The sequence below is a fragment of the Lipophrys pholis genome, assembly GCF_963383615.2.
Source record: "Lipophrys pholis genome assembly, chromosome: 15".
Classification (NCBI taxonomy): domain Eukaryota; kingdom Metazoa; phylum Chordata; class Actinopteri; order Blenniiformes; family Blenniidae; genus Lipophrys; species Lipophrys pholis.
Genome location: NC_137642.1, coordinates 27,451,833 through 27,463,354, shown reverse-complemented (window position 1 = coordinate 27,463,354; position 11,522 = coordinate 27,451,833). Strand labels below are relative to the sequence as shown.

At 43.3% G+C, this 11,522-nt stretch overlaps 1 protein-coding gene across 3 annotated transcripts in view; it reads left to right on the top strand.

Moving 5' to 3' along the window:
• The window catches only part of wipf1b (WAS/WASL interacting protein family, member 1b), a 20,529-nt gene extending 9,414 nt beyond the window's left edge, over positions 1-11,115 (top strand). For all 3 annotated transcript variants that reach the window (XM_080481908.1, XM_080481906.1, XM_080481907.1), the window contains exons 2-9: positions 1,206-1,318; positions 1,486-1,615; positions 3,576-3,809; positions 3,881-4,574; positions 4,682-4,782; positions 4,862-5,089; positions 7,124-7,237; positions 8,155-11,115. In XM_080481908.1, coding sequence (XP_080338034.1) covers positions 1,250-1,318; positions 1,486-1,615; positions 3,576-3,809; positions 3,881-4,574; positions 4,682-4,782; positions 4,862-5,089; positions 7,124-7,237; positions 8,155-8,207 — 1,623 coding nt within the window. In that variant the 5' untranslated portion in view covers positions 1,206-1,249 and the 3' untranslated portion in view covers positions 8,208-11,115. The remainder of the gene's footprint in view (positions 1-1,205; positions 1,319-1,485; positions 1,616-3,575; positions 3,810-3,880; positions 4,575-4,681; positions 4,783-4,861; positions 5,090-7,123; positions 7,238-8,154) is intronic.
• The last annotated feature ends 407 nt before the right edge of the window (positions 11,116-11,522 follow it).

Genomic DNA, 11,522 nt, shown 5'->3' with positions numbered 1-11,522 from the left:
GGCGGCTGATGGATGGCTGTGGCGGTGGAGGTGTGTGGTTGACTTCCTGTTTGTCAGCGGCGTGCAGGAAGCGAGAGGCCCGGCGAGGACGCTCGGATAAAGCGAGCGACTTCATGAAGCGAGAGAGAGAGAGAGAACGCGACCCGTCTTTGTGGAGTGTGTGGCGGCGTTATGACTGGTTTCTCAGAGTTTCTCCTCCATTCTGCGTCCAGAAACCTTCAGGATTCTAAGTTTCTAGCTCCTCCTTGATTTTCCTAATTTGAATATTGGATCATAGGAGCTGCATTCAGAATCTGCTGTGTCTGTGTGAGCTGGACTGGCTCCGCCCACACATGCCCATCTTGGGAAGAGGAGGAAGTACTTCCTCTCGTGGTGCCATGTGCCAGAGCAGAGCTGCCTAATTGTGGGAGGAGTCAAAGGGAGGAGCCTACCTTGATTGGGGATTGGCTGAACCCCCGATGACACTATATAGGGTTTGATTTCTGATTGGCCGGTTGGAGCAACACACTTTTTAAAACCTGAAACAAGCCAGGGACAGAGAGGACAGACTGTCTTCACTTCTGGGACGTCAGTCCAGGTATGGGGACGAGTAGTACTGCTGGAGAACCTTTTCTCTTTCTTAATATGACTCCTTTAAAATGACTGTGTTGTATTTGACGCTATAGAAATAAAACGCAATTACTTAATCAACTTTTTGCAAAAACTATTAATCTGAATTACATGAAATCTTCAGGGATGATTTGTCATCACCCAAGACCTAATCCATTAGATTCTAGGACGTTAACGGCTAAACCATTTCCGAATAAATTTCAACAAAAGGTCCCATACAAAGGGGACGGGATAAGGAGATGGGAGAGATCAGCGCCCGTTGCCATGGAGATGCACTGGAGGGCTGCAGCTGCTGTTAAGCGTCTGCTAGCACACTAGCTAACTCCGCCCCCCTTCTCCACTCTCAGCCAATCACAGGCCAACTTTAATCTAACGGTGCGTTCAAGTGAAACAAAAGAACGGAAAGCAACAGATTATCATGATTTATCCTGAACGGTGCACGGTAGCGTTGGGCGAAGGTCTGCGTTCTACCGAGCGTAGCTCTACTAAATGTAACGTGATCAGCTGGAGGGTCTTTGTAACTAATAAAACATTGTTTCCCGTTAACATGTTGATTCTTCTGTATTAATATGAGTGACCCCCCCCCCCCCCGACAGGGTGCGGCTTCCAGTGCAGATAGAGTGAAGCGGGAGAGCAGAAGATGCCACCCCCACCTCCCCCCGGTCCCCCCGGTCCCCCCGGTCCCCCCCCTCCTCCCACCTTTTCTTCCGTAAGTCCAGCACATCCACAGTTCACGACAAAGACAATTATAACTGCAATTGTTGTTTGTCCCCTCCCCCTCCTGCCTTGCTCATTTCTTTTCCAGGACGTGAATAACTTACCTCCGTGTGTGTGTGTGTGTGTGTGTGTGTGTGTGTGTGTGTGTGTGTTTCTCAGGCCAACACAGATAAGCCGTCTCTGAATCGTTCAGAGCAGCATGGGAGAAACGCTCTTCTGTCCGAAATCTGCAAAGGTTCCAAACTCAAGAAATCAGTTACGAACGATCGCAGTGGACCGCAGTTGGACAGTAAGTCCACGCGTCTTTGATCACGTCACCATTATATATATATATATATATATATATATAATATTACCATCATTTATATATATAATATTACCATCGTTTACATATATAACATTACCATCGTTTACATAATATATAATATTACCATCGTTTATATATATAATATTACCATCGTTTACATCATATAATATTACCATCGTTTACATATATGATATTACCATCGTTTATATATATAATATTACCATCGTTTACATCATATAATATTACCATCGTTTACATAATATATAATATTACCATCGTTTACATCATATAATATTACCATCGTTTACATAATATATAATATTACCATCGTTTATATATAATATTACCATCGTTTATATATATAATATTACCATCGTTTACATATATAACATTACCATCGTTTACATAATATATAATATTACCATCGTTTATATATATAATATTACCATCGTTTACATCATATAATATTACCATCGTTTACATATATGATATTACCATCGTTTATATATATAATATTACCATCGTTTACATCATATAATATTACCATCGTTTACATAATATATAATATTACCATCGTTTACATCATATAATATTACCATCGTTTACATAATATATAATATTACCATCGTTTACATCATATAATATTACCATCATTTACATATATAATATTACCATCGTTTATATATATAATATTACCATCGTTTACATCATATAATATTACCATCGTTTACATAATATATAATATTACCATCATTTACATATATAATATTACCATCGTTTGCATAATATATAATATTACCATCGTTTACATCATATAATATTACCATCGTTTACATAATATATAATATTACCATCGTTTACATATATAATATTACCATCGTTTACATAATATATAATATTACCATCGTTTACATCATATAATATTACCATCGTTTACATAATATATACTATTACCATCATTTACATATATAATATTACCATCGTTTACATCATATAATATTACCATCGTTTACATAATATATAATATTACCATCGTTTATATATATAATATTACCATCGTTTATATATATAATATTACCATCGTTTACATATATAATATTACCATCGTTTATATATATAATATTACCATCGTTTACATCTATGATATTACCATCGTTTATATATATAATATTACCATCGTTTACATATATAATATTACCATTGTTTATATATATAATATTACCATCGTTTACATATATAATATTACCATCGTTTATATATATATAATATTACCATCGTTTATATATATAATATTACCATCGTTTACATATATAATATTACCATCGTTTATATATATAATATTACCATCGTTTACATCATATAATATTACCATCGTTTACATATATAATATTACCATCGTTTACATAATATATAATATTACCATTGTTTACATATATAATATTACCATCGTTTACATCATATAATATTACCATCGTTTATATATATAATATTACCATCGTTTACATCATATCACCATCCTAAACTCCTCTGTGGCGAGGAGTTTAGGCTCCGTTTGCAAAAACAACAATTTCAAATGAAAACACAAACCTTTCCGCAGCGTTTTGGGGTTCGTTCACGCGACTTTTTGAAGATGGCTCCCAAGATGTAATTTTTTTCAGAACGCTCCATCTCTATGGAAACGGGGCATCTTGGGAAAGTTTCGCGTTGTTTCCATGGAAACCGCAGAAACTGAAAATGATTTAGCTGGCAACAACCGACAGCAGTGAAATGTGAAAACAACGCTTTAAACTGTTGAAACGACTGGAAATGTCTGTACGACTCTGGGTTTTAAAGTCGATAACAATTTCCCGTCATCAGTGATGTCATCATCTTTTTCAAAATCATCAAACATGAATATAATGACTCCTGTAGAGATCCAACACAACACGATTTTTCTTTTCAGACCCAAAAGGAGGAGGAGGAGGAGGAGGTGGAGGAAGAGGAAGAGGAGGAGGAGGAGGTGGAGGAGGTGGAAGAGGTGGAGGAGGAGGAGGAGGAGGAGGAGGTGGAGGAGGAGGAGGAGGAGGAGGAGGAGGAGGAGGAGGAGGGTTTGGTGGGGGGTCTGCTGCTGGTTTGGGAGGCCTGTTTGCAGGAGGAATGCCCAAACTGAGATCTGCAGGGAACAGAGAGTCCGCCGGTAAGAGCAGCATAAGCAACACTGTCACTGTCCTTCTGGAACGATCTTACCGGTGCTTTGTCCTCCTCCAGACTCGGGACCGAGCCGAGGACCCGTCCTGCCCCCCGGAGGCCGCTCCGCCGGCCCCACACCGTTTGGGGGTGGCAGCAGCTCCCCCGGCCCCCCGAAGCTCCCCGGAGCCCGTAACAACGCTCCCGACCTTCCCAAAGGGCGTCCGGGTTTCTCCTCCAGGCAGGACACTCCGGGCGGACCGCCGCCGCCCGTTCCCAACACGCCTCGACCCACCCAGGGCTTCCAGGCCCGGGCGGGCCCCTCTCCGCCGTCCCTCCCCGCCGGGCCCAGACCCGGCCACGCCTCGGTAGCCTCCCCGCCGAGTGTCCCCCCCGGGAGGCACGGACCGCTCCCTCCGCCGCCGGGGGGCGGCGCCTCGGCGGGGCTGCGACCGGGCTCCTCTGCTCCTCCACCTCCGCCCCCGAACAGCAACAGGGGGAGGCCGCCGCTTCCCGACGACCGGCCGCCGCCACCGCCACCCGCCTCCGGGGGCCACCGGCCCTCCGTGCCACGGGACATGCCGCGACCGCCTCCCCCCTCCAACAACTCCCTACCCTCTTCATCCATCAGCTCGTCTCCTCGTCCCTCGCCCGCTGGGGGGGCGCCGCCCCTCCCGCCGGGTCGACCCGGTCCCCCGCCGGTCCCGCCCAGCCCGGCCGGGGGGGACGACCACAGCATGCCTCGCCTGCCCCAAAGGAACAGTTCGCTCAACAGGTACGAGCCACCTCTGCTCTTCACCGCTGGAATCCTCCGAGTTTTCAGTTTTCAGTTTTCAGTTTCAAGTATAAATTAAAAAAAAAAAACGCTTCTTCCTTTGACAGCCATGCTCCACCCCCCCCTCATGGCCGGGCAGGACCGCTCCCCCCTCCACCCAACGAGAGACCGCCGTCTCTTGGACGCAACCAGCCGTCCATTCGCACAAGTGAGTCTCCCTGATTGGAGGATGACTGCGTTTACAATGTTTGGGATGAAATCTAACCGTTTTTATTTTCACTCTCAAGGCCCTCTGCCTCCCCCGCCTCCGTCAGGTCGCAGCATAGGCGGGGGCAGTGTGAGGTCGTCGCCCGCTCCTTCTCCGATCGGCCGGCCGGGCCCCGAGCCCCCGCGGGGGGGACCCGGCGGTCGACCCCCGCTGCCTCCGGACCGGCCGGGGACGGGCGGGGCTCCACCCCCTCCTCCACCATCCATGGGCAACGGTTTCCAGAACTCTCACCACAACCAGACACAAGGTGCGACAATCTCTCCGAGCGACCATTGGCTCGTTGACGGTCTGAAGTGTTCAGGTGAAAACGTTACCCAGGTAGTTTGTGACATAAACTACATAACTTGGTAACGTAGGTAGTTCGTCACGGCTAAGGTTTATCGTCCTCGAGTGAAAACTTTGGTCGTGTTCTGGGCGTCCGTTTACACGACGATGGTGCTCGAAGTCACTGAAAATGCAACTTTTTGAAAATGGTTTCCCTAGATGGAACTTTTTGAAAATGCTCTGATTCCGTCTCCATGGAAACGGGGGGGAAACGCAGCTTTTTGAAAACTCTGCTGCCACGTGGTCACTAGTTGTTCTGACCCAACTACAGTGTTTTCAGCTTTTCTTCTGTTTCCGTGGAAACATGAAACTTTTCTGCAACATGATGATTTTCAAAAATGTTTTGTTTTCAGTGGCTCCAAGCACTGTTTCTGTATATAAAGACCCACAAAACGCTACAAAAGTTTTTCTTTTTACTTTGTTTGTTGACCTTTATGTTTCGGTTTATGTTAACGGTGCGGCACCGTTACTTAACGGGGTCATATTATGTAAAATCCACTTCATAAAAGTTTTCCAGCAGTACTAATCGTCCCCATACCTGGAACTGAAGACAGAAGTGAAGACGGTCTGTCCTCTCTCTCCCTGGCTTGTTTCAGGTTTTAAAAAGTGTGTTGCTCCAACCAGCCAATCAGAATCAAACCCTATATAGTGTCATCGGGGGTTTAGCCAATCCCAATCAAGGGAGGCCCCTCCCTTTGACTCCTCCCACAATTAGGCAGCTCTGCTCTGGCACATGGCACCACGAGAGGAAGTACTTCCTCCTCTTCCCAAAATGGGCATGTGTGGGCGGAGCCAGTCCAGCTCACACAGACACAGCAGATTCTGAATGTAGCTCCTATGATCCAATATTCAAATGGGGGGAAAATCAAGGAGGAGCTAGAAACTTAGAATACTGAAGGTTTCTGGAGCGACCAGACCAGGAGGAGGAGGAGAACAGGAGGAGGAGGAGGAGGAGGAGAACAGGAGGAGGAGGAGGAGGAGAACAGGAGGAGGAGGAGGAGAACAGGAGGAGGAGGAGGACAGGAGGAGGAGGAGGAGAACAGGAGGAGGAGGAGGAGAACAGGAGGAGGAGGAGAACAGGAGGAGGAGGAGGAGAACAGGAGGAGGAGGAGGAGGACAGGAGGAGGAGGAGGAGAACAGGAGGAGGAGGAGAACAGGAGGAGGAGGAGGAGAACAGGAGGAGGAGGAGGAGAACAGGAGGAGGAGGAGGAGGAGGAGGAGGAGGAGGAGAACAGGAGGAGGAGTAGGAGGAGAACAGGAGGAGGAGGAGGAGAACAGGAGGACGAGGAGGAGGAGGAGAACAGGAGGAGGAGGAGGAGGAGGAGAACAGGAGGAGGAGAACAGGAGGAGGAGGAGGAGGAGGAGAACATCTGGATAATAGATTAACTTTAACAACTTTCAATATGGCCGTTAGAGTCACACGAGGTCACCTGGGGTTCCCAGGAGGTCGCTGTGATCCACTGGGACCGTTTAAAGCTGGAACATTTATTTTCTTTGGCAGAGAAGAAAGAACGAGGGTGTAAAATGAGGCGTAATGATTTTAGCGTGACGCTCGTTAATCATCACGTTAATGAAGTTATCTCAACGGGGCTTTGGAATTAGAAACCTCAGTTCTGAACCGCGAGCAGACGATGCCAGCCTGTCGTCTGTTTAAAGTCCCGACTGGGAAAAGTTGCTGTTCTCAGCGCCGGAGCTGTGCTGCTCGGCTCTGGCAGAGGAGAACCCGCTGACCTCCGTCTGCCTTGTTTTACTTGTCCTCTCGTTCGGGGGAAGTGAGTTTGTTTTTGGAAGGCGGTGGGTATGAGAAGCGACGCGAGGCCCCGCCCCCCCGACACAGCCGACAGCCGTTTTATTCACATTTCCTGCCGTTCTGCACTCGCCGCTCATATTCTGTGGAGCATCGGGGGTTTTTAGGTGACAGGAGGACCTGAGTGCGTTTCTCCATTTCCGCCAACAGACGAGTGGGAGTGTCGGTTCACGTTTCACCCAGTGTCGGATCTGCCGCCGCCCGAGCCCTACGTCCCGTCGCAGAAGACCTACCCCAGCAAGATCGGCAAGACGGACGGGAGAGGTGACTCACACACACAAATTTGAATTTGAATTTTCATTTCATAGAAAAAAGAAACAATCCTGGAGCCTAAATGTTGTGATTTCACATCTTATGGCCTTTCTCAGGTTGTTTCTGTTCTTCTGTGTATTTCTCCATGCAACCATTAGACCCGGTGAGTGTAGTGCCACCTGCTGGAGGAGAATACACTCGTAGACACACATTCTTTATCGGAGAATTTAGTGTTTTATTCCAGACACTTGCCCTCTTAAAACTATGCCTGGATTATTTTATAGAAACACAGGTGAATACCGTGTATAGAGAGTATTGAGTTATATATTTCAAAGTACCCACGGTCCCTGAAGGGAACATAATTAGGGAAGGTCCTGAGCTTTCTGGAAGCCACGCCCCCTCACCAGAACAGGGCCAAAAGTTTGAACCAGAAAAAATACGATGTGAAGTTTTAAAGGTGGAAAAATAATACGAAACCTGAAAACGGGATTTAAATGTGAAAAAAAATAAGATCCTAATCTGAAAAAAAGATAACACCTAAAATTTAAAAAAAATATATATATATTTAAGAGTGAAGAATAAAAATGTGTTATTTTATCAAAAGAATTCCAGAGCTGAATCAAAACTATATTTAAGTTGAAAAAACAACTTCTCGTATGCATATTTTTTATTTTGAATACAGTGTTTTAGTTTTTTTCAAAAGTCAAGATCAAACCTTGAACATTTAGTTTCAAATTAAATCTTTTCAATCACATTTAATTTTTTGGGGTTGAAATAAACAAACCTTTTGGCCTGGATTTAGCTCATATGTGTTTTTTAAAAAAAATACACATAAATTAAAGTTGTGTTTTCAGTGACTACAGTCTCAAAATACAACTGTGTTGGACTCTTAACAGATAGTTTGAACTCTGTGCTTCCTTGTTTTGCAGGTTCTGGTAAAAAGGAGAGAGGAGCTCCTCCTCTTCCTCCGGTTCCCAGGTGAATCAAGCCGTTTCACCCGCCTTCCTCGTTTCCACTCTTTGTGCTTTGACCTGCAGCGTGTGGTGAGGACGGCCGACCGACCCGGAGTACCGACCACCAAGTAAAGAAAAGACAGACTCCCGACACGCTGCGGCCACACCGAAGCCTCGTTATACTCCCGTCATACTCTGGTCATACTCTGGTCATACTCCCGTCATACTCCCGTCATACTCTGGTCATACTCCGGTCATACTCCCGTCATACTCTGGTCATACTCTGGTCATACTCCCGTCATACTCCCGTCATACTCCCGTCATACTCCCGTCATACTCTGGCCATACTCTGGTCATACTCCCGTCATACTCTGGCCATACTCTGGCCATACTCTGGTCATACTCTGGTCATACTCTGGTCATTCTCCGGTCATACTCCCGTCATACTCCGGCCATACTCCGGCCATACTCTGGCCATACTCTGGTCATACTCTGGTCATACACCCGTCATACTCCAGCCATACTCTGGTCATACTCTGGTCATACTCTGGTCATACTCTGGTCATACTCCGGCCATACTCCGGCCATACTCCGGTCATACGCTGGTCATACTCTGGTCATACTCCCGCCATACTCCGGCCATACTCTGGTACACTGTGTTTAAGGGGAAAAAAAAGAAGCTTTTTTCCAGGCTTGAGTTTTCACTCCCCGCAGTGCACATTCCCATTTCCTTTCTACAATAAACTAAAACATGAATTGCTTGCTCCATGTCACATTTTATCAGCGACCCGGACCTTTTAAAAACACAGTTTACACAGCGAAGACGACGTTATCGTGTCATCCGGCATTATTGTCGCCTGAGTGAGCAACCAGCAACAGTTCAGGACTTTCCTATGCAAAACTCTTAAGGTTGCTGAACGACTGTGAGCTCTCTCTATTCCATTGTGCCTTGGTTTCTATTCAGGATCGCACTGAAGGCGTCTTAGGATGTAAGGGAATGAGCCAGGATCGCCTGTTGTGCCTTTTGTGTTTACGCTTTTATTTGTCTCGCTGGACTTGAGTCATTCTGATGATATGAATGGAAATTTATGATGAAAATAATAATAGAAGTGTAAGTATTGATTTCAGTGCCGTTATTATAAACCTGAGGTTTTCAAAGTGTGTGTGTGTGTGTGGGAGGGGGGATCTGTCTTTCTGGATAGAAATCAAGTTAAAAAAAAAAAAGTGAATTGAATTAAAAAACATTTTTAAAACCCAATTTATTGCGTAACATTTAAAGGAGTCGCAGACACCAGAGAAAAAGAAACCAGTCAGTTACGTACGTAGTTTCTATGCAATTTATGTATGTAGTTTGCTACCTAATTCTTGAAGTACGTAGTTTGTTACATACATAGTTTGCTATGTAGTTGGTTACATATGTAGTTGGTTACGTACGTAGTTATGTACATAGTTTTCTATGTATTTTGTTATGTATGTAGTTTGTTATGCAGTTTATTATGTATGTAGTTTGCTACGTATGTAGTTTGCTACATACATAGTTTGCTACTTAGCTTGTTACATACAGAGTTATCTATGTAGTTTGTTATGTAGGTAGATTGTTAAACAGTTTGTTAAGTATGTAGTTTATTACTTATGTAGTTTGCTTTGTGGTTTGTTGCATACGTAGTTTGCTATGTAGTTTGTTACATATGTAGTTTGCTACGCAGTTTGTTATTTCCATAATTTGTTACGTATGTAGTTTGCTACAAAGTTTATGTACGTAGTTTGTTACTCTGTTACTTCCATAGTTTGCTACGGAGTTAGTTACATACGTAGTTTGCTACATACAAAGTTTGCTACATAGATTGTTACGTACGTAGTTTGTTAGGTACGTCTACATACGAGTGTGAGCAGGACCTTTTTCTCTGTGTCTTGATTTCTTCTCAAAAATATCAGATTTAATCGGAGAGTAAAATCATTGACGGATTTATTCAAAACTGATTTGTGTCGTGTCGATGAATTAAAAGGTCAAATGCAAAACTACAAGTGTGACTGTTACAGGCTATAGAGAAAGATAGTTCACGTTGCAGTTTCTTCTTTTGTTTTAAGTAAAAAGTTACTTTTATTTTTTGAATTTTCAGGCAAAACCGCTCCTCTTTGGTCCCAAAAAAAACTAAAGTTCTTTAAGACGTTTGATTCTAACTGGGAAGTGGGATATTTACGACTTAAAAGTGGGAAATATTTGAAAAAACTGTTCCATTGATGTAAATTTAAGAGAAAAGTGTAGGGTTTTTTGCTCTCTAAAAAAAGAATATATGTATATATATATATATATATATATATATATGCTTTTTTTTTTTTTTTTCTAAATGTAAAAAAAACAGTAGTTTCGGGGGAGTTCACCCTCCCACACTTTGAAAACCAACCTGCAGAAGGTAAAAGCCTCCAGCCTCGTGGACGTGCCCAAAGCCTCGTGTGCCTCCATGGCGTGTATGTAGACGAACACGTTGTGTGTTTGAACGGTACAAGTTTTATCTGACTGCTTCATGAAACAGTTTAATGACAGCATCAATGTACGAATGAACTGATTGTTTTGTGTGGCTTCACCCCAAAGGACCCGTGTTTGTATCTGTTATCCAACGGTATTACTTTAACTTATGTCTCTGAACTGTGCAGTATTAAGTTTTGGGCTCCACACAGCACCACTCGGAGGATCTCTGATGTAGCTTGCTCACGTGCGTTTGTGCCAAAGAAGCATTTTCCTGAAGACAATCATGAGGAATTGAAGAAAATGAAACGCTTCAGTCAAACTGCGTTGTATTTAGTTTGACTCTCCTCAGACAAGGACAGTGAATTGTAGCGTCGGCATCCACATGAAGTCATTTGTTTTTTATATCATGTAACAATATGTAATCCTTTTTACATTGTTGTGCAATAAAATCAGGCAATAAATTGATACGTACGTGTCTTGTGTATGTGTTCTATTTAATTTTATTTTGAAAGCACCCAATAGAACACGGTTGTCTCAAGACAGAAGTAGAGATGGAGGGAAAAAAAAAAACTTTTAACAGGAAGAAACCTGCAGAACCAGACCCATTTTCTTCTGTTAATGTTGCGGTGATTTTATTTTATTTTAATTTATTTAAAAAAAAAATTTTAAATTTAATTTTAATTTATTTTAATTTATTTTTAAATTTATTTTTAATTTATTTTAATTTATTTATTTATTTAATTTGTAATTTACAGAACTTGCAGTACTTTATTGTGCTTGCAAAATTAGATCATCACTATTTACCTCATCAGGAGATAAATATATTTCCAATTTATTAAATATCTCAAGTCCAGATTGTTTTCTATTTTTTTTT